At 42.5% G+C, this 23,633-nt stretch overlaps 1 protein-coding gene across 2 annotated transcripts; it reads left to right on the top strand.

Annotated features, from left to right (window-relative positions):
* The first annotated feature begins 11,440 nt into the window (after positions 1-11,440).
* LOC129698937 (UDP-glucuronosyltransferase 1A1-like) lies at positions 11,441-23,245 on the top strand. 2 transcript variants are annotated; one of them, XM_055638421.1, is made up of 6 exons: positions 11,441-14,238; positions 14,634-15,699; positions 16,348-16,479; positions 19,097-19,184; positions 20,285-20,504; positions 22,239-23,245. In XM_055638421.1, the coding sequence occupies exons 2-6, from the start codon at positions 14,857-14,859 to the stop codon at positions 22,525-22,527; spliced, it is 1,572 nt and encodes a 523-aa protein (XP_055494396.1). In that variant the 5' UTR covers positions 11,441-14,238; positions 14,634-14,856; the 3' UTR covers positions 22,528-23,245. The 2 variants fall into 2 exon arrangements, with proteins under 2 accessions (XP_055494396.1, XP_055494397.1); XM_055638422.1 differs by lacking the exon at positions 11,441-14,238 and having other exon boundaries at positions 14,291-15,699.
* The last annotated feature ends 388 nt before the right edge of the window (positions 23,246-23,633 follow it).

The following is a 23,633-nucleotide window of genomic DNA, read 5'->3' as shown; positions in this document are numbered from 1 at the left end:
AAGGGGAAGTACAACGGGTTCTGGGGGTCCTTGAACATCAGTCTATGAAAGTAAGCATGCAGGTACAGCAGGCAGTGAAGAAAGTGAATGGCATGTTGGCCTTTATAACAAGAGGAACCGAATATAGGAGCAAAGAGGTCCTTCTGCAGTTGTACAGAGCCCTAACCACACCTGGAGTATTGTGTGCAGTTTTGGTCCCCTAATTTGAGGAAGGACATTCTTGCTATTGAGGGAGTGCAGCGTAGGTTTACAAGATTAATTCCCTGGATGGCGGGACTGTCATATGCTGAGTGAATGGAGCAGCTGGGCTTGTACACTCTGGAGTTTAGAAGGATGAGAGGGGATCTGATTGAAACGTATAAGATTGTTAAAGGCTTGGACACGCTAGAGGCAGGAAACATGTTCCCGATGTTGGGGGAGTCCAGAACCAGAGGCCACGGTTTAAGAATAAGGAGTAAGCCATTTAGAACGGAGACGAGGTAACACTTTTTCTCACAGAGAGTGGTGAGTCTGTGGAATTCTCTGCCTCCGAGGGCGGTGGAGGCAGGTTCTCTGGATGCTTTCAAGAGAGTTCTAGATAGGGCTCTTAAAAATAGCGGAATCAGGGGATATGGGGAGAAGGCAGGAATGGGGTACTGATTGGGGATGATCAGCCATGATCACATTGAATGGCGGTGCTGTCTCGAAGGGCCAAGCGGCCTACTCCTGCACCTATTGTCTATTGTCTATGACTGGACTGTAGTCATTTTGTATATAGATGTAAAACCTGCACTGAAATAAATCTCCCTTTTGATCAAAATTAGTGATAATCAATCCCCAAGGCTAAGAAATTACATGCTTACCAGTTTTTACCTTGATCTCTGGAGATGAAATCTGACCTTGTATAAAGCAATTACTAATTACAACTTTAGTGATTTTACATTACTCAAGAGACCATGCTTACGACATTTAGCACCCATTTATAGTTGGCGGGTCAAAAGCTTTTCCGACATGCATTGTAAAATAAAAATTAAATGTATATAAAGCTCCATGTCCTTTAAAAATCACTTTAGCCAAGATATTTTGTTGAGATTGATATATTTCTTATCATTTTTACTAAATCATAATATTTTACGAACTTGTAACAAACAGATTTAAGACAAATTGTGCAAAATTACATCCATATATCTTGAGCATACCTTGAATTTTGTATTGTGACATGTCCATCATAAGCTGGTATGTTATGCTTGAGAAACCTGCTCGATCAATAATAAATGTCAATACGTGCCCTTAAATTCTGTTGCTGTCGGCTAGAAATTTATAGAATTGTTTAGATTGTGAGCCGTATTGTTCTCAATTTGGCTGGCCACCTATGGAAGTGCGTCTGCTGGATAGCATTTTGCTGCCTTATGTAGGAGCCATCACTAGCACAGCAGTACACTCAAGTATCAGCAACTAGCCCTCAGGAAAAGGATCCTGAGGTCCCACAGTCAGGTATTCCTGCGATTTTTTACAGCTTGCTGCAAACAACGGTTATTGATGATCAAAGATGTTGAGAACTTAAATAATGAAAATGAATGAAAACATTATTAAAATGAATGAAAACATTATTAAATAATGAAAAAATTGCTAAAAGTTAACTTTAACTGCTAGAAATTAACCCGTATCTATCCGTATCTACCTATTCCAACAAAACCAGGGTGTTAAATCTGAACAAATCAAATAATGGTATTAGCCATGTTAGCAATGGTGGACTAATGAGACACATAACAAAACTTTAAAAACATATAGATATGCAAATAGAGATTTGCAAAAGTTAACTTTAAAAATTACAGATTGAGAAAAGACAAATTATATTGTGGAAGAAATAAATGGCAGGAAAATCTAACACAATACTTTGATGCCATTTTGACTCAGAAACCGTCCTGGAGAGAATGCAGAACAGTGGGTTGAGAGAGCATAGGAGTTGAAAGTAATTAGTATTTTTTTTAAACATGGAAAGCTGATAAATCCTTACCTGCCTGACCTACATAGCTAAAGTTGAAAGACAAGTAATGAAGATGTGAATTTGCTGTTTGTCAAATTTCTTAAGTTCTTGTGCAAATGTAACCTCAATATTTAAGAAACATATTGCCACAGTATGCCAAACTGTCGCCATCGGACAAATCCTCCATCCTGGAAAATAACCTGGTGAATCTTTGTTGCACTTCTTCATGGCAAAAACAGGAAAGTAGACTATTATCTGAATGGTGGCCGATTAGGAAAGGGGGAGATGCAACAAGACCTGGGTGTCATGGTACACCAGTCATTGAAAGTAGGCATGCAGGTGCAGCAGGCAGTGAAGAAAGTGAATGGTATGTTAGCATTCATAGCAAAAGGATTTGATTATAAGAGCACTGGGTTTGAAGATAGTAAACCCTCCTTATTACGGACCTCTTTATAATGGGTTTTGGTGATAGCGGACGGACCTACTGACCTTCACTGCCAGGCTGGCTGCCGCCACCATCGACCAACACCGGTTGCTGATGCCATCCCCAGCCCACACCACCACTCCCGGCCCGCACCACCACCCCCAGCCCCTTCCAGGCCGGAGTTGTACTGCAGTTGTACAGGGTCTTGGTGAGACCACACCTGGAGTATTGCGTACAGTTTTGGTCTCCAAATCTGAGGAAAGACATTCTTGCCATAGAGGGAGTACAGAGAAGGTTCACCAGACTGATTCCTGGGATGTCAGGACTTTCATATGAAGAAAGACTGGATAGACTCGGCTTGTACTCGCTAGAATTTAGAAGATTGAGGGGGGATCTTATAGAAACTTACAAAATTCTTAAGGGGTTGGACAGGCTAGATGCAGGAAGATTGTTCTCAATGTTGGGGAAGTACAGAACAAGGAGGTCACAGTTTAAGAATAAGGGGGAAATCTTTTAGGACCGAGATGAGGAAAACATTTTTCACATAGGTGGCGAATCTTTGGAATTCTCTGAAACAGAGGGTAGTTGAGGCCAGTTCATTGGCTATATTTAAGAGGGAGTTAGATGTGGCCCTTGTGGCTAAAGGGATCAGGGGGTATGGAGAGAAGGCAGGTACAGGATACTGAGTTGGATGATCAGCCATGATCATATTGAATGGCGGTGCAGGCTCGAAGGGCCGAATGGCCTACTCCTGCACCTATTTTCTTGTTTCTATGTTTCTATGTGTACAGTTCTGATTCACAATGACGTTACCTGGATATGACAGCATGAGCTATGAGGGATTGGACAGGCTGGGTCTATTTTGTCTGGATCAAAGGAGGTTGGTGGTGACAAGATTGTGGTATATAAAAAGATGAAATTCCTTTTATGGGAAAAAGCGATGATAGATTTATGAGTGTAAATTAACAGTATTCTGAAGACACCAAGCTCCCAGGCTTGGAAACCAAGTCCCATTCTATTTAAAGCACTGTAGAAAAGTCATTCTGATGCTTGCTCCCAATAAGATTCTGCAGGATGTTGTTGAAAGGGAAAACATGTTCGCATTATGTGCGAAGGTGGAGTTGAAACATGCTGTAGGAGGATATGAGGAAGTTGGCCTGTTAGCACCTGATGCTAGTTTCCAGACAATGTATTGCATAATCACACATCAGTCAACTCAATGTCATAGTTCTGTCTGCCGGTAAAGAAGATCAGTGTCGGGGAGATATCTCCCTCCCATTTTATCTTTTTTTCCTGAGCTCACCTACGTGGGGAAATACATGGATAGTGCGTGCATGTTTACACACTGGTACACAAATTATCCATCTACAGATGGTTATTGTGCCTAGCTGACCAGAATGGGTTTCCTCAAGGGGCTGACAGTCTGAAATGATTCTCTGAGATTAAATCTTTCTGCATGGATGTTATCTGTCATGGATGCAGAGAAAAGTATAGTTCCCTCAAACGTCATCTACCTAGGATTTCTTTACTTTTGGACAATGCAATCCTTGGGGAGTGCAGCCTCCTGGATGGCGTTGATCAACATAAGGGTGAGTGGATGTCACTGACAAATTTTCCTCATCCTGCTAACCACACTTAATACAAAGCTCAGTGACACTTCGGAGTGGTACTTTAATTTTAGACTGAGTGTGTCTTGAAGAAGGATGAATAAATCCCATGGCCGCAGATTAGATATCTGACATACATTTAACAGCTTCTAAAATTACTTTTGGAGCAATTGGAGGAGTGTTGCTGATTTAAAAGTATGCTTAATTATTGTTAGTGAACTTGGCTGTTTTTAATTAACTCCAGAGGTTCTCCAAGCTGTGAAACTTGCCGGTGAAACTACAGAACAACGCAGACACTAAAATCGAGCTAAATAAACGGCTGCCTTGGTTCACTCTTGGGAAAACTTTAAGCCTGTAGAATGTTGTTTGTTTTGTTGCTCAGTTTAGATCTTTTTGGAAATGTTGTTGTGTTCTGCAGTTATCAGGGCTCCATGGAAACTGCGTGTAAAACACATATAACCCCGATTCTGATGGTTAAGAAATCCTGATTTTCCGGAATGTGAGCCAGTGGTCCAGTGCAAATAAGGAGTACAGCTAGGTGGCGTCGGGAAGACCAGGAGTCAGGAATATGGAAGGGGTTGGGGCTGGAAAGTCTGTGGCTTCTTCACTGGAGAATATATTCTACCACTGTGCAACACTTTAAAAAAAAAAGAAAGTGAAGTACAAGTTGTTTGAATATTAAAAGGAGTTACAATAATGATCTCCTTTTCTTTTCACTATTTTCTCTCTCAACTTTCTTCATTTACTCGTTTTCTTTCTTCACACACTACATATTTCACATTTTTCTATCCTTTACTATCTAACTTCTTTTTCTTATTCTCATCTTTTTTCAATGTAACAAAAAAAAAAAAGTTGTACATAAAATGTATTATGAAAATATATATTAGGCACTTTGGTGCCATATGACTGTGCTTACTTCTAATAAAATAAAATATTAAAAAAAAAAAAAAAAAAAGGAGTTACAGCCAATAGTCTGGAAATCTGCTGCTCTGTCGGCGCTGAAATCCTGAAGGCTGAGAGTTTTATTGTACTGAGTGTTGCTCATCCAACAATTCTGAGCACGCTTTGAGAGTTCACATGCAGTGTGGAGATCACAAACAGCTCTCTTGTCGGCAATGTATTTGTGGTATTTTCATTTGAATTGAGCAACACAATAAACTCTTATTGTAACGGACTATAAGTTGGGGGGGGGGGGGGGGGTGTCCGTTAATGCTGATTGTAACCGAGCAAGGAATTATCGAGTAATAGAGTATCATTGAATGTAGTAGAAACAAAAAGCTGGTTAATACATAAAAGGACACTTTTGTGGAATAACTCAGCAGGCCAGGCAGCATTTCTGGAGAACATGGAGAGGTGACGTTTTGATTCGATGTCCTTCTTCAGGGTGTGGAACTGGGCCTGAATCCAGGTGAGTTTACAGCTTCAGCTTGCTGGTGGCCGGGAGAGACGCAAGGATCGGTAGAGTTATTGGTCGCGGCAAGCGAGTGGCTGGATTGCAGTTAAGACTCAGCGGTGGCGGCGGCTGCGGCTGCAGGCGCGGCTTGGAAATGGACAAAGAAGCAGCGCTGGCCAGCGTCGACAGCCCAGCCTGGCGGTGAAGGTCGGTAGGTCCGGCCTGGAAGGGGGGGTGGTGGTGCGGGCCGGGGGAGGTGGTGCGGGCCGGGGGAGGTGGTGTGGGCTGGGGATGGCATCAGCAACCGGTGTTGGTCGATGGTGGCGGCAGCCAGCCTGGCAGTGAAGGTCAGTAGGTCCGTCCGCTATCACCAAAACCCATTATAAAGAGGTCCGTAATAAGGAGGGTTTACTATCTTCAAACCCAGTGAAGTAACTAGCTGAATGACTTGGTGTTTCAAGAACAGTAACCAGTAACTTCTGACCATTATTTAAGGACAAAGGTACTGCTTGCAGGGGATCATTCTTTGCACACAGGATGCAGAGATCAAGTTTCCACCCACGCCCATGCCTTGGGCACTGGTGGAAACTGTTTCTGCTTCCTAGAATCAGTTGGATGTTTTGTGAACCATAAACCATGTGTCTATAATCTTAAATGTCCATTCTTCCAGGGAGATCTATGTAATATTTATGTATGGGGCAGATAATACCTTTCTTTCAGGGACAGTCTTGTACACATACCCCCAGCCAGGCAGAATAAGTAAATAGGGTTACACAAAAAAGCTGGAGAAACTCAGCGGGTGCAGCAGCATCTATGGAGCGAAGGAAATAGGCAACGTTTCGGGCGGAAACCCTTCTTCAGACTGATCGGGGGCGGGGGTGGGTGGGGACAAGAAAGGGAAAAGGAGGAGTAGCCAGAAGGCTGGGGGATGGGAGGAGACAGCAGGGGGGCTGAGGAAGGGGAGGAGACAGCAAGGACTAACAAAATTGGGAGAATTCGATGTTCATGCCCCCGGGGTGCAGACTCCCCAAACGGAATATGAGGTGCTGTTCCTCCAATTTCGGGTGCTGCTCGCTGTGGCCATGGAGTAGACCCAGGACAGAGAGGTCGGAGGCGGAGTGGGAGGGGGAGTTGAAGTGCTGAGCCACCGGGAGGTCAGCTTGGTTATTGCGGACCGAGCGGAGGTGTTCGGCGAAACGATCGCCCAACCTCCGCTTGGTCTCACCGATATAGATCTGCTGACATCTAGAGCAGCGGACGCAATAGATGAGGTTGGAAGAGATGCAGGTAAACCTCTGTCGCACCTGGAACGATTGCTTGGGTCCTTGAACGGAGTCGAGGGGGGAGGTAAAGGGACAAGTGTTGCATCTCTTGCGGTTGCAAGGGAAAGTGCCCGGGGAGGGGGTGGACCGAGAGGGAAGGGAAGAATTGACAAGGGAGTTATGGAGGGAGCGGTCTTTGCGGAAGGCAGATATGTGGGGAGATGGGAAGATGTGGCGAGTAGTGGGGTCACGTTGGAGGTGGCGAAACTGACGGAGGATTACTTTTTGTATGTGACGGCTAGTGGGGTGAAAGGTGAGGACTAGGGGGACTCGGCCCTTGTTGCGAGTGCGGGGATGGGGAGAGAGAGCAGTGTTGCGGGGTATGGAAGAGACCCTGGTGCGAGCCTCATTTATGGTGGAGGAGGGGAACCCCCGTTCCCTGAATAGTGAGGACATTTCAGATGTCCTGGTGTGGAACGCCTCATCCGTGGAGCAGATGCGGCGTAGACGGAGGAATTGGGAGTAGGGGATGGAGTCCTTACAGGAAGCAGGGTGGGAAGAAGTGTAGTCCAGATAGCCATGGGAGTCAGTGGGTTTATAGTGTATGTCGGTTAGAAGTCTATCACCTGCAATGGAGATAGTGAGGTCAAGGAATGGTAGGGAAGTGTCGGAAATGGTCCAGGTGTATTTGAGTGCCGGATGGAAGTTAGTGGTGAAGTGGATGAAGTCAGTCAGTTGTGTGCGGGTGCAGGAGGTGGCACCAAAGCAGTCGTCGATGTAGCGGAGGTAGAGGTCGGGGATGGGGCCCTGGTATGTATTGAACAAGGAGTAAATACCTGGTTTAAATGCCGTCTTCCCACTGGCCGGCTTCCGTCACGCGCAGGAGGTGATTGACTATCCTCATGGCTATAAAGGATACCCCAGGATTAATTATTAGTTGGAAAGGTTTAATTCCAAGAGCTTGTTGATCTATAATCATTTTCTCCAGATATGTGCATTATATCCAAGCAGCATCTATGATTCATTTGTGGAGGGAATGGATAGTCTGAAGAAGGGTTCTGAACTGGAACATCCATTCCCTCCACAGATGTTACCTGACCTATAAGTTATTCCAGCACTTTCTGTTTTGGTCAAGATTCCAACATCTACAGTTCTTTGTTCCTGTGGTTCATTTCTCCTTGACCTCACACTCAATCTCCCAACAGCACGTGCATTTGTCCAGAGCAGCCTTGATTCTTGTGACCTTCACACAATCCTTGTGGAGGCCAAATCCCATTTTCACATCCACTAGCAATATAGTTTTGTTAAATGGAACTTAGTTAGAACCGATCCAAGTGATTTCCAGAGTCGGCACCCCAGCCCTTCATGTTCTCTGCCTCTCCCTGTCTGTGCTGTCACCACTAGGTGGGGGTCTATCCACAGATCACAGACACAAATAACTGGAGTAACTCAGCGAGACAGACAGCATCTCTGGAGAGAATGAATGGGTGACGTTTCGAGTCGAGACCCTTCTTCGGACCCGAAACATCACCCATCCCTTCTCTTCAGAGATGCTGCCTGTCCCGCTGAGTTACTCCAGCTTTTTGTGTCTATCTTCGGTTTAAACCAGCATCTGCAGTTTCTTCTTTCACAAATACTTCATTTTAGTTCAGACTGTAATTTGCCATGGTAGAAACTAAAGTGATCAAAAATACTATACGATACGATATCATAGAACTTTATTTGTCCCAGGAGGGAAATTGATTGCCAACTGTCATAAAAACACAAAAAAAAGAGACGAGTGGAAAAGATTGGGGAGGCAAAGAATTGGGGGGGGGGGGGGGGGGGGTGGGGTTGTGGAGAAGAGTCAGTCTCAGAGTATCTGACAGAATGGGGAGGAGTTCTACAGTTTGATAGCCACAGGGAGGAAGGATCTCCTGTGGCGTTCTGTCCTGCATCTTGGCGGAGACAGTCTGTTGCTGAAGGTACTCCTCTGATTGACCAGTGTGTCATGGAGGGGGTGAGCTGTATTGTCCAGGATGCTCTGCAGTTTAAGGAGCATCCTCCCCTCCAAGACCACCTCCCATGAATCCAACTCTGCCCCCAGGATGGAGCCAGGCTTCCTGATGAGTTGGTTAATCTTAGTGGCATCCGCGGCCTTTGCCCTGCTGCCCCAGCACACGGCAGCGAAGAAGATGGCACTGGCTACCACCGATTGGTAGAACATCTGCAGCAATTTACTGCAGACGTTGAGGAGCAAAGCCTTCTCAAACAGTACATCTGGCTCTGTCCCTTCTTGTACAGGGCCTCAACGTCCTGGACCAGTCCAGTTTACTGTCCATGTACACTCCAAGGTATTTGTACTCACTAGTAAACTGTACATCTACACCATTAATGGAGACAGGAGACAGGGATGTTCCTCTCCTCCTAAAGTCCACCATTAACTCCTTGATTCAGCCCACGCCACTCAACAAAGTTGTTGAACACGCCTCTGTATTCAGCTTCCCTCCCCTCACTGATGTAGCCTACAATTGTAAAGTCACCTGAAAACCTCTGCAGGTGGCAGGAGTCCAAGTTATATCTGAAGTCCGAGGTGTAGATGGTGAACAGGAAGGGAAAGAGGACTGTTCCTTGTGGGGCCCCTGTGTTGCTCACTACAATGTCCGAGACACAGTTCTGTAGCCTGACATATATATTGTGGTTGTTCAGTCAGGTAGTTGGTGATCCAGGACAGCAATGGAGCATCCACCCACATCTTCATCAGTTTGCCCCATAGCAGTGCAGGCCGGATGGTTAAAAGCACTGGAGACGTCAACAAACACGTCTCCCGACTTATCCAGGTGAGCGTAGGAACAATGGAGCAGGTGGATAATGGCGTCTTCAACCCCCATCTTTGCTAAACAAACTGCAGGGGGTCCAGGTAGGGTTTTACCAGGGGTCGCAGGTGAGTGGGCACCAGCCTCTCCTGGGACTTCATGATGTGTGAAGTCAGTGTCATTGGAGGAGCTGGGGGCACGTCCTCTTTGGTACACGAATCAGGGAAGATGTCTTCCACATCACAGGAACCCTCCCCGGGCTCAGGCGTAGGTTGAAGATTTGAAAATATGCTGGAGTACTCGGCACAACTTGTGGGCACACGCCTCGAGCACCCTAGGGCTGACATGGCATTGCCTGGGTGGAATCTGCTCGGGTCCTTCCTGGTGTCTGCCCAGCCTTGATGGACAGGCGTGACAAGGAAAGGGCAGAGGAAGTGGACCAGGGGGATTGAGGGGGAGAGCAAGGGGGGGGCAGAGGCCCCACCAACAAATCTGTTTAAAAAAAACAGGTTTAGCTCATTGGCTTATACCTGGATAGGTGGTGAACCAGGTTGTGGTCAGATCTTCTTCAACGACTTCCATTCCATATCCATATACGTTTCATATAGAACATAGAAACATAGAAATTAGGTGCAGGAGTAGGCCATTCGGCCCTTCGAGCCTGCACCACCATTAAATATGATCATGGCTGATCATCCAACTCAGTATCCCGTACCTGCCTTCTCTCCATTCCCCCTGATCCCCTTAGCCACAAGGGCCACATCTCAACTCCCTCTTAAATATAGCCAATGAACTGGCCTCAAAACTACCCTCTGTGAGCTTCAGAGTTCCAGAGATTCACCACTCTCTGCGTGTCACAAAAAGTTCTTCTCATCTCGGTTTTATAAGGTGGTCCCCTTTATCCTTAAGCCTCCATTCCCCTCTATCCTTAATATACTCATCACACTCATCCAACACTATTATTTGCCCTAATTTTGGGTACTGGAGGCATCTCCTCTGTTCCATTTACTTGCCTTTCTCTTGTATTTGACATTCTTCCTTTTTAAATTGCGTATCCAATTCCATATTAAATCTAAAATAGATTTGCTGCTATAGCTCTTTGTGGTAAACATGAACAATCTACAGGGTGGGAGAAAAATATAGCTGTAATTTAGAATGTATTCCCTTTTCCCCCTATGTTCCAACCTGTTGAAATTAGTGATTTTCTGAAAAGTTATGAAAACATACCTTACCTCAAAATCCTTTCAATTTAAAATTTCTGAAATATTGTAAGCCTCTCAATGGTTGGCTTAAAACTTATAAAATTATCATCATTGTCCCAGAATGTTTTGATCACTGGCAGGCTCATTCTAGTGAATGATGTCCAGTACTGCCCCTTCCCCTAGTCAAACTATTTATACATTGTTTAAAGAACCCCTTGGGGATGCACCCAACAAATTCTGTCCCATATAAGCATTAAGGGAGCACCAGATAATAGTGACAGAAGTTAAAATCACCCACTACAACATGTTTTTATATCTTCCATGATCTGCCTACATACGTGTCCCTCTGTCTTGCACTACAGCACAGTATAACCTCATAAAGACATACAGCACGGAAACAGGCCCTTCGGCCCAACTTGTTCATGCCAACCTCCAAAGTGACTGCATCTTTCTTATTCTTGAGTTGTACCCATATATTTTGCTAGATAAATCCTTCAAGGAACCTTTACGTGCAGTATCCCTTTTATTAGCAAAGTAAAGATGATAGTTGTGGACAAATTGTACTTTCACAAGGTGAATGGAAAAATATTTAAAGTTTCTACGTTCACCACTCCTGCGGGCACCTAGTATTGTTCTGCACATTCAACTACCTTTGAGCTACCTCTGCATCTTACAACATTTGTGTAAATCAGGTTTAGAGTGCAGAATATAGTTCTCTGCATTGTAGCACATTATGGCGCACCATTGACAAAGTTCAATGTCTTCAACAGAAAACGCGTTAAAACACCTGAAAAATAAAAATGGACTGAAGAAAACCATTTACCGGCAGATGCCCGATGGAGCGTAAGTGACGTCATCAGAAATCGACGCGATACCGACTGGATACCGGTATTTTAAATGAAAAAACTGGCTCCTAATAGCGACCTTCCTACTCCACCTCCGAGAAGACACAGAACCCGTGGGCAAACTCCACAAGAGGAAGGTGAAGACATTTCTCAAGAATCTGAGGAAGAAAGGTTTATTTCTACTATGGAACAAGAGCAAGAACAAGATCAAGCTCTAAGAAAGGGTATGGTAAAAGACATTAGAGAATTGCTGGCTGAAAAGCTTGGAAACTTAGATACAAAACTTGATGACCAATGCTGTGAAAACAGAAATTTGTGGAAAAATTGATACTCTACAAGTTCGAATCGAGGAGGTGAATTCCTCTTTGAAAGGAGAAATTAAAAGGGTTGAAGTGGATATCAGCAGCAAGCTGGAACCCATCATTCTCACTTCAAGAAAACGAAACAACGCCATCAGAGAACTGGAAGCTGCAACTACTGATATCTCTCAGACAAGTCAAAGACTGAAGAAGGAACTCGACCGTGTCTCTGGGCAATTGGTTAAAATGACCGAAAAATGCCTAGATCTCGAAGGCCATTCTAAACCCCAAAATTTAAGGATTGTTGGGGTGAAGGAACGAAAGGAAGATGGAAAAGACACTCGGGACTTTGCTGCCGACTTACTCCAACAGGTACTTAATCTGCCTGAGAGACCCAAACTCGACCGGGCACATCGAGCTCAGAGAGCCCGACCAGGATCTGGAGCTCCACCAAGACAACTCATTTTGAAGCTACACAACCCATCAGTTCTTGAAGACATCATGAAGAAAGTTGCAAGCACAAGAAACCTGATTTTTGAAGGAGACAACATAAGAATCTTTAGAGATTATCCAGCAGAGGTTGTCAGGAAAAGAGCACTCTTTACCAAGTCGCGAGTTATCCTCAGAGACATACCAGGCTTAAGATATGGACTAATGTATCCAGCCAAACTAAGGGTCACATACAGAGAATCCGAATGTTTCTTCACCGACCCAGACGATGCATTTAAATATCCGCAAGATATAGCAAAGGACATGTAGATAAGTAACATTTCGCATAGCTCTGTATGAAAATACATTGAATTGACTTTAACTGATTACTAGCAGGGCTATGTTTTATTTACCCTGAACTTACACTGCTTGTTATTTTGTGTGTTTAATTCACTCCTTTTATATGCATCTATAAGGGGTCTTTAAAAGGGGTTATAAGTTTAGAATGTGTTTTAAAAAATGTTTTAAAATGTTCGTATAAGATGGCGACAGGCTAAGTCTGGACTAAGATCTGAGATAGTAATGAAATGTATGGGAAAACGAAGGAGAAAAGGGAGGACACATGGGAGAGAAGCAGGGAGAGAGATTAATCTCTCTCTGAATAACCCAACTGAGAAAACCACTTAAACTTATAATAATTTATCTAACACACTAACACAGTAACAGAAAAAAATCAAACATATTATTCCATCCATTTTAATTTAACACTTAATATCTAATCATGAGACTTACTAAATATAGGTTACGGTTAAAGAATCTGTTTATATCCAAAAGGTGTTTAAAAACTATCCGATAAAAAGGTCTAGACTTCCTAGCAGTTGGCAGGACAGAGCGAGAGGGAATATGCTAAAGAAGTTGGCGAGGAGGGGTAAGGTAATAAAGATTTAGGGGGTAGGGGAAGGAAGAGTGAGACGGGGGGAGAATTACAGAGTGTTATTGGAAGGGGGATTTAGTGTGGATTAGTCAGGAAACCAGGGAAAGTTAGGATAGTCAAGTGGAGAAGAGAGAAAGTGGGATGCCCAGGGAGAGGGCAGGGGACAATAGAGAAAGAGGGGTCAAGCAAATGTAGACAGGCATTGGGTGTTGTAGCAAGATGCGAGGAAGTTTAGAAACAGTATTAGAATGATTGGGGAAGTTGCTGGGGTGTTGATGGGTGTTTGAGAAGGGAGGAGAGAGAGAGAGAGATCTTGCTCTACCTGCTGAACTGCTGGAGGTACTAATTAACTTTAAGCCTGCTGATTTAAAACCGGCTATGTATTTAACATACTAATCTCAATAAGCAAGTTAATAAGTTTTATATTCCAATTGAACCAATAAATAACCGCTTAGTATGTATTGTATAAAAAGATATCTAATTCTCCCAGAGGAAATTATTTACGGATCGTTCTCCGTTTTATCTTTGTTACCCTGTGTGTGCTCAGTCCCTTTTTTTTTAGTATTACTCTACAAGGGGCGGAGCTAGTTGAAACCAACATCTACGGAAGTTTACAAGAAATATCCCACCAGGGGTGGGTCACACGAACAGTATCTGTAAATGCTGTGATTTTTATTTTTATTTTTTATTATTTAGTTTATCTAGCACATTCTCTATCCACTCTTCTTAAGGCACTCTTTCTCGGGAGATACCTGCTGGGCTTTGGAATTGGGCTCACTCACCCAGCAGCCAAAAGGTTGATTTTAAATATTGTGTTAGTCCATCTGAAACAAGGGAAACCATGTAAGCTCTAATGCAAGATGATCCTTTGGAGAAAATTGGAGGAATTACATTTTGTAGTTGGAACATTAGGGGCATTAATGAGCCAATTAAAAGGGGTAAGGTTCTAGCCCATTTAAAATCAATTAATGCTGATATAATATTTTTACAGGAGACGCATCTCAAAGATGGAGCGCACAACAGGCTGAAGGCTAACTGGATTGGCCAATTATATCATTCTACTTTTCTCTCTAAAGCTAGAGGTACTGCAATTAGAATTCGTAAATCAATGTATTGTCAAATACACCGGGATGCAATGAAATTGCATGTCCACATAACGCTGGCAGATTAATCATTATACAAATATTAATGATAAATACAACCATGATTGTAAAACTGCAGCATGATGCCAGGTTGTAGTGCAATTTTGATGGTAGTGAATTCGGAAGCCAAGTTGCTCAACATACTTGTAGGCTACATTTCAAACTTTTTTGTTTAACTGGATAAACAAAACACACCTCTCCTGACTCACAGGCTGGAGAAGGGTCGTGACCCGAAACGTCACCTATTCCTTTTCTCCAGAGATGCTGCCTGACCCGCTGAGTTACTCCAGCATTTTTGTGTTTCGGTGTAAACATCTGCCGTTCCTTCCTCACAGCGTTACCCTGTACGCAGGCGCTTCGTCGTTATGTTGCAACGCTGTGCGTGAGAGAAATGAACGACTGAGCCAGATTTTCAAAGGCTGATGATGCAACTGCAAACCTAGCGATAAGAACCAGTTCGGCTGCAGCTTGTTCGTCAGTTTGAGTTGGGACTCGGCCAGAACCAATCTTTGACCAGAGCAGCACTCGAAAAGCTAACTGGGAACTTTATTTTGTAAAATGGTGATAGTTTCTCACGGTGCGCTGTGCCTGCTCTTTCTTGTTGCATGTCTCCAGAGAGGAGCCGAGGGCGGACAACTGTTGGTGGTACCAGTGGATGGAAGTCATTGGTTAAACCTAAAGGCTCTCATGGACGAACTTGGGAAGAGAGGTCATGATGTGGTCGTGGTTATACCTGAAATCAGTATGAACATGGGTCCATCTCCTCATTACACCACGAAGGTTTTCCCCGTCCCCTACAGCAGGGAACTAATGGAAAGCATAAAACCAACGATTGTAACCAACAGTTCCTTCTTCCAAGAAATCGGGGACATCTTTCGGAAGGCGGGTAGTCTTAGGGATTTCTTCCTGACCACTTGTGAGAGTCTGCTGTACAACTCAGAGCTGATGTCGGAGCTGGCCGAAAGAAACTTCAGCGCGGTGCTGACTGATCCCTTTGTCCCCTGCGGCGCGATCGTTGCAGAGTTCCTCTCCCTTCCCACAGTCAATTTGCTGCGAGGAATTCCTTGCGGGTTGGATTATTCAGCCACTCAGTGCCCCAGACCACTCTCCTATGTGCCCAGATTCTTCACAGGAAACACCGATCGAATGACTTTTCTGCAAAGGATAAAAAACCTGCTGGTCAACTTCTTGGAGCCGTGGCTTTGCCGTTTCCTGTACGCGCCGTTTGAAGAGCTGGCCATCAGGTTTCTGAAGAAGGACGTGACTCTGGTCCAGCTACTGAGCCAGACCTCCATCTGGCTGATGCGATACGACTTTATCATGGAGTATCCCAGACCCCTGATGCCAAACATGGTCCTTGTTGGAGGCATCAACTGCAAGGAGAGGAAACCTCTGCCTCAGGTGCGAGCAATTTAATAACCCCCCCCTCCACACCCGAATTTCATCCCCTGCCAGTCACAACAGAGACCGATAAAAAGGGAAGCATTACAATGAATATCTAGACTTGCCGAGCCACATTAATCGGTCATACAATGCAAAAACAGGCCGTTCGGCCCAGCACGTCCATGCTGACCGTTTTGTCTATTTACATTCATCTCATTTACCCGCTTTAAGACGGTATCCTTTCTATCTTGACTACTTTAGTTTCTGTCTAAGTGTCACTTAAACACAGTAATTGTATCCAATAGCACATTCTGGATATCACTTTCTCTAAAAAAAACACAATGTTATAGTGGACGATTTATGATAACATTTTCCTTCGAAGGCACCAGTGATCATTTATTTATTTAGCTAATGCAAAGTCCTTTAGCCAAGCAGTTGCCTCTTGATTTGCTGTATGAAGGGTGACAAGTCCTCCTTTGAGTCTTTGTTGAGGGCATGCTTCAATGATGTGTTGCATTGTTTGCTGCTCTCCACAAGCACACCGTGGGGTTGGACTGCTGCCCTCATTTGATCATTTCATGCCTGAAGACGTTACAGCAGCTGCCAAAATATATGAGCCGGAACTCTTTGTGAACATTATTTGTCAACCAAATCTCAATTTTACAGGAACTGGAAGAATTTGTAACCAATTCTGGAGAGCATGGTGTGGCAATCTTCACCCTGGGATCAATGGTATCGGAAATTCCTCGTGTAATAGCCGATCGTATTGCAGATGCTTTGGGGCAAATTCCTCAGAAGGTGAGTGGGTAATGCTGAATTGAAATACTAATTCCTGAAAATGGTAAGCATTAAAGACAATTGTGCTCATTCTTTACAACATAATTTAATGTTATGGTTAATTTACTGTAACATCGTTACTGATTTATTACTAATTAGTGTTATTTCTAATGCATCTAATACCACAGAGACATGGGTAGCGGACTCTGGCAGTGCAGGATTGCAGCACCATTGATAATGTTCTGGGAGAATATTTTCGCTGTGTCTCGCCTGTCATGCTCTATAGGAAACATGCATCTTACAGTGAGATTGTTTTCATTCTTCGAAACCATTGGAACATTCAATCCCTCCACAGGACAAACCTGAAAATCAGCCCATTTAACTGCCTGTATTACTGTATTCCCTCGAAAGCAAGCATAACTAATTTTTAGGTAAAGAAGGCAAAACTACAGTTCCCAAAGAATAATCACAGCATGATGGAAATGCAAATAAATTACACAGGAGTTGTTGAGGCTTCCAACTGTGGTGAGTGGGAGCCCAGACAAAAGCTTTTTCCATGCCCATCCTGCTGGAAGATGGGTGTGTAACATTGCAGGGCTTCATGTGCAGGTTTGCATTGCACCTGACATGAGGCATTTTTGGGACATTGACGGAAGAATACTGAAGAATAAGTTTGTTCCTGAACAGTAGGGGGCACGGAGGAGTAATAATGAGGAGGAACGAGAGAGAGAAGTTGAGGCAAGGATGAGAAGAGAAAGGATGGGCAGGGAGAAAGAATGTTGAAAAGAGTAAGGAGATAAAAAGGATGAGAAGAGATGGAATTTGTGCAGGACAGGGACAGGGAGAGGTGAAGTCGTAGAAAAAGAGGTGGCATGAGAAAAAGGATGTGGAGGGAATAAATGGAGGGCTTAAGGAGAAGGTAAGCAGAGGATGAGATGTGGAAGTGATTCTGTGTTCTGTGCGAGAATGCAAATCAAATGCTAAAGAGGACCTCTGAAAGCTGGTTTACTTTGACTCGCCATCCTCCCTCTGGCCGAGGTGAGGCTAAGGTGACATTAGGTCTGTATCTGTCCAAATTCAGTTTGGTTGCAGTGCTTGCTCTCATTCTCAGCGCCTTCCTGAGACTGAGATTGGTGAAAGGGTTTCACCAGGTTGGTGAAAAGCAAGGGTGAGATAAAGGAAGCAGCTCTAAATCTGCATAACCAGGTTCCTTACCCCACTTCCTTGGCCACGCTCCCTCCTTGCAGCTCCCTCCTAATCTCTCTCATCTTCCCTTTGCTCTCTTCACCATCTTATAGCAGAGCCTTCACTAGCAATGTTACAAAATTTTGAGATTTAAAAAATCAAGTCTGCAATTTATCCCATCAGATAAAGCATAAAAAGAAGTTTAATTTGTTACCTAATTCACTTTCATATCTTCAGTATTAAAAAAAGTTATGGCCATTTTCATACTCGGAAATTGGCAACTTGGTGAGGCTATGGACATAACAAAAGGTCTGTGATCATGGACAGTCAAAAGCCCATAACCTTCTTAAAAATTAAGAGAACTGAATGAAATATTCAGTTATCATAGATTGAACCATTCTGAAACAAATATAAAATAATCTTACTTGGAGGACCTGAAATTAAAGCATATAATTAGTTAGTTACCCAATTGTAGCTAATTTCAAACTTCCTAGATCTAAACATCTATCCATTTCTTAATAAATGATTAACTTTTTAAATAGCCTAAGTGTCCAAATAATATTCACAAATAATTCACAATAAAACATGATTTTTAAATCTCATTTACATCAATTTATAGACCCAATGGAAGGAATTTAGTGTTCAATTGCTGTAAATTAAAGTCAATTTAAATCGGCTTTCTAGTGGGTTCCTGTGAATGCGCTGGTTTAGAACGTTCACATTGCAGTGGATTTGTGCCCTCAAATGCCCAGAAAAATACTGCGGGATATAAAGAGCCCAAAATGAGCTACTCGCTATAGAAAACTTTATATACAGGGTTCTTAAGAAGCCCCTTTTAAAATACAAAATAAGGTACATACCTTGTTTGCTTTATAAAACCCTGGGGCTGCGAGAGGTCGCGGGTTTAGAGAGTGATTTTTAAACTACTAAACTATTATACAAGGCCATAAAAACTAATAATCCCTTTGCGACGGGGTCTTTCAGCGATTTTCCGTTAAGCAGTGAACATTTTCGATTGCAACAGCCTAGTAAAAATCGCGTTTTACCCGCCCCCAATAAACAGCGCCAAAATCATTCACACGGGGTGGGGCAGATTCTCAAACACAATTCAGGTAGGTTTTGTAACATACCTACCTTCACTGCCTTGTTACCCACAATGCCAGTTTGCTGATGTCCTGGCATCTCCTCCCCTAACATTGCCACATGCATCTTAGCTTTAGATTATTTGTTTGATAACACTCCTCTCTATTGTGCTCTGGCAATGCTTGCTGCATACAAGCTATAAGATCATTGGAAGTTGCTGATGTTCTTTAATGCTTGTAATTACCGTTGTTACCTTGCCAACAGATGGAAGCACTTTTATTGCTCTTTCTTAATTCACTTTGTCTCTTCCTTCATCTTCTCCTTTGTTGGTAATTCAGCATTGTTTTGTTAAAGGTTTCTTTTGTTTAAGGTCCTCTGGAGATATACTGGAGAGATTCCCACTACACTGTCACCAAACACAAAATTAGTAAAATGGTTACCACAGAATGATCTACTGGGTAAGATTTTATTTATCTGAATTTAGCAAATTGGTCATATAATTTGGTTGAAAGATTTTTGATTGGCAAAGGAGAGATTCAGGTTGATCTTGAGTATCCATAGGGTGACAAACACATGGAGTCATACGGCACGGAAACAAAGACACTTTTGTCCAACTCGTCCATGCTGACAAAAGTTGCCCCCTCTCAACTGGTCCCATTTCCCACTCTACACTCAATTAAGTACCACTGTAGAATACTCAGTGATATAACACAGGAAACTGCAAGTTATAACTGCAAGGTCCAACAACAACAACATTCTAATTTTCTCTTAACTTCTTATGACTTAGAGGGAGGCCATTCAGCCAATCGAGTCTCTGTGGGTTTTTAGAGCATACCCATTAGTCATATTGCCAATTTATTTCTCATTAATAATTTTCCCACACATATCAAGAAACTGCACCTGATTCTACCACCTTCTGCCCTATGTTAGGGATAATTTAAAGTTGCCAGTCACCTGCCAACTTGTCAATTTGCCAATCAACCAACCCAACATTGGGATGTGGGACGAAACTGAGTGCCTTAGGAAAACACACACAGTCATGGAGAATGTGCAAACTCCACAGAGACCTGCACCGCAGCTCAGTATTTAACCAGTCAACAGTCCCAACAGCACCAGTTCTGAACATTGCCCTTCTAGCATAGGTCGGGAACTCAGTCATTTTGATGATGTCCCTTCAGCTACCTCCTGCCCCATCTGTGGCCGAATTAGCCATCTTGGAGCATGCAAAGCTAGATTAGGAACAGGACATACTCAATTTCAAGGCACTGTCTAAGATTTAAATTGCAAAGTCCAGCTTTAATGTGGTATGATTAATGTCAATATTCTTTTTTCACAATAAAGGAACGGGTAAAATTCCCAGTGCCTTGAATTAGTGAAGCTGTTGACTGAGAAACAAAATTATTACCTGCCCATATAAAATTTTAAACTTAATTTGAATCTACCTGTCACTTTTCATAGCTTCGCCTCCTTCTGCAATTGTTGATAATTGCCTTGTAGCCAAAATGTAATGGGTCACATTAATGTTTGATGCTATTTGTTTCACTCTTCTATGAACTAGGACATCCCAAAACACGAGCCTTCATCACCCATGGAGGGACTAATGGAATCTACGAGGCTATCTGCAATGGTGTGCCATCCGTCATGCTGCCACTGTTTGGGGATCAGTACTATAACGTGAAACATATGGTGGATCGTGGTGCTGGTATCAGTTTGGACATAAAGCATATGAGCTCTCATGACCTAGTCAATGCTTTAAATGCAGTCATCAACAATACCAGGTCAGTGATGTGAATGATTCTATTCTAACACTAGAAACGTGAACAATTTGTATATATTTCTTGACTTTCATAATCTTGGGGCATCCCAAATCACTAACAATTAATGAGGATCTATTAATTATTGTTAATATATAGGAAATAGAAAACCATATTAAGACAAAACAAGTGGCATGGCGCAGCATTAGAGTTACTGCTTCCCCCCATACTTCAAAGACGTAGAAGTTTGTAGGGTAATTGGCTTTGGTAAAAATAGTATAGTAAATTGTCTCTTGTGTATAAGATAGTGCTAGTGTATGAGGATCGCTGGTTGATGTGGACTCAGTGGGCCAGAGAGCCTGTTTCCATGCTGTATCTATAAAATAAAATAAACTAAAAATAAGTGTCCAGAAATGATGTAATAATGCTCAGGTAATTACTTATGTTGCTTGAGGAATATTAGCTTGGGCATTAGGGAAAACCTACTCTTCAAATAATGTTGTGGGACTGTACCTGTTGTTCAGTGGGGGCAGCTTACAGTGCTGCAGTGGGTTGACATTCTGGATTTTTGTTTCGATAACTTTCATTTTAAGTCCATGGCTACTATAAGAATGCTTTCCACTGGGCCATGGGTCTCACATGAAAAAAGTTGGTGATTCACTTGTAAATCAAAATGTAGCTGTGGAATATGACTGATGAATAAAAAACAGTGAATCGAGACCAGGCAGGTTGAGTGAAATAGTTTTTATTCACAGAAAACCAAACCAAATCTCGTGAAAACCGCGTGCCAAGCTGACCTTACAAAACACAGCTCCTGTCGCTGGGAGGAGCGCTGATAACTGGCTAAAAGCCCGTGAACGAACCCCCGAGGTCACGTGACCATGCCGACAAATGTTGTGACTTCCCTGCCCACTAGAAACTGTTTAACTATTGTGGAGTAAGTTACTTATCTTCTTGTGCAAAGTGAGATGGATGTTTCTGCAAATTTCTTTATCCATTTCTCAGAAATAAAATGTGTAAATTAATCCCATATTTAATTCTATTTATTCTGAGTTTGAATTATTTTAGATTTAGACAATAGACTTCAGAGATACAGCGTGGAAACTGAGTCTGTGTTGACTAGCGTACACTACACACCACTACGTCAGGGACAATTTACAATTTTACTGAAGCCAATTAACCGACAAACCCATATGTCTTTGGAGTGTGGGAGGAAACTGGAGCACACGGAGAAACATAGAAACTCAGTAAAGACATCACCCGTAGACAGGATTGAACCCAGGTCTTTGACACTATAAGGCAGCAGATCTACCACTACGCCACTGTGCCGCCCTAATGATGTAAATCCTTAAACTTCAGAGGAATACTATATCAGCATAGTAAGAGTATCCCTCTGTAAGTTCCTTGGTAGATACACAGTTATGATATGCAATAATGGTTTTGTTAAATTATCTTTCAATATCTAAGAAAATAAATAATTTTGAAGCTTAGCCAGAAGAGAAAGGTACTGGAAATGTACTTAATCTATAATTCATCTTCAAATTATAATCAATGCAGTATCATTTTGCTATGCTACATTACATCAAGATCCCCTGGTCGCCATGGTTCATTTTTGGATTAAAGTCGTCACTTGTTTGTCAAAAGGAGCTTTATGGTTGCAATCTATTATATCTTTCTTGTGCTTCAAGTGCATTCCTTTCTATGTCAATCATATGTCCATTGCATCAAGCTAATATCAATTGTCCTTCTCTATTATAGGTACAAAGAAACAATGATGCAGTTATCTGCAAGGCATAAGGATCGGTTAGTTGAGCCGATGAATGTCTCTATCCATTGGGTGGAATTTGTGATGAAGCACAGAGGGGCAGAACACTTACGTCCTGCAGCTCATGACCTCAACTGGATCCAGTACCACTGTCTAGATGTTGTTGGTGTGTTGCTTGTCTCTGTGGTGACCTCCATATACCTAACAGTTCAATGTTGTTCATTGTGCTGTAAGAGATACTTGTGTGGAGGCAGAAATCTGAGGAAGAAAAAATCAGATTGAAGTGGACATTAATCATTCCTTAAATATTTGAAGATTACTTTATCTTTATCATTGGTTAAAAGATAACCAAATTCATGAGAAACAACGTGTGCTTATTCATCTCAGTTCGTGAATGGGAATTGAGAGGTTAGTCGTGGAAGGAATGGACGGTGCAGAGGGATTTTCTTTATTCTCACTGAATTTTGTTTGTTAAAAATTATTCTCTAATTCTCTAAATTTTGTTTAAACAAAATATTTTGGGAATGTATGGAATGAACACAAGATATATTTTTGTGGTTGTTAATCTTAGACATATAATTCACAAGATTATTGCATACAAATAATTTGAAAAGCAGGTTCATAGTAAAACTAACAAGTTCACTGATTTTTGGCCGAAAGTGACCAAGTTCAGCAAATTCTCAATTTTAAAATTTATGTTGCATTTGACTTTCATATGATTTTGTGCTTCCTATATTTCTTAACTGCACCTTGGAAATGACTCCATTATGCCTCTCTAATGTGCCTGTGAGATGTCCTTTCAACATTGTTTTTATTTTTTTTCATGCATTTTTTACAAAAGGCACAAAGGAGCAATGGTCTTTTTTGTTTAGCTGACCCACTCCTGTGGTACTGTAAATGATGAGGCTGCTCCAGTACGCTTGACTGAGGTAGAGTTTAAACTCGGGGACAAAGTATGGAATAACAGAAATAAATAGAATTGTAATGGAAAAATCAGAAATGTGTTTATTATTGAATAACATATCACTGTTTATTTTTACACCCAGATCACAAATGAAAATGATAAGTAAATTCCTTAAAAGCAAATGGGGTGGCGCCTAATAGCTTTATTTTAGACCAGGGTGCCATATACCTGGTCAACTACTTTCTTTAATATATGTGGTAATGACCTAAACGTCACTGGCAAGGTCAGCATTTGTTTCCTTTCTCTAATGACTCTTGAGAAGATGGTAGTGAACTGCTCTCTTGCAGTCCTCCTTGTGAATGTACTTCCACAGAGGTGATGGGGAGAGGCTTCTAAATGCAGAGACTTTTCCTCAGGGTTAAAACTAGAGGGCACAGATTTAAGATGATAGGAGAAGGATTTAACACAGAGGATGATACGTACA

Source organism: Leucoraja erinacea, chromosome 7, assembly GCF_028641065.1.
Source record: "Leucoraja erinacea ecotype New England chromosome 7, Leri_hhj_1, whole genome shotgun sequence".
Classification (NCBI taxonomy): Eukaryota; Metazoa; Chordata; class Chondrichthyes; order Rajiformes; family Rajidae; genus Leucoraja; species Leucoraja erinaceus.
This window is presented reverse-complemented; position numbering and strand designations above follow the sequence as displayed.

Bases quoted from the DNA above. Each gene is read 5' to 3' on its own strand.
- LOC129698937 (XM_055638421.1), top strand. From the start codon at position 14,857: ATGGTGATAGTTTCTCACGGTGCGCTGTGCCTGCTCTTTCTTGTTGCA. The intron at 15,700-16,347 runs GTGCGAGCAATT...TCAATTTTACAG, and splicing joins AGAGGAAACCTCTGCCTCAG to GAACTGGAAGAATTTGTAAC. The intron at 16,480-19,096 runs GTGAGTGGGTAA...CTTTTGTTTAAG, and splicing joins TGGGGCAAATTCCTCAGAAG to GTCCTCTGGAGATATACTGG.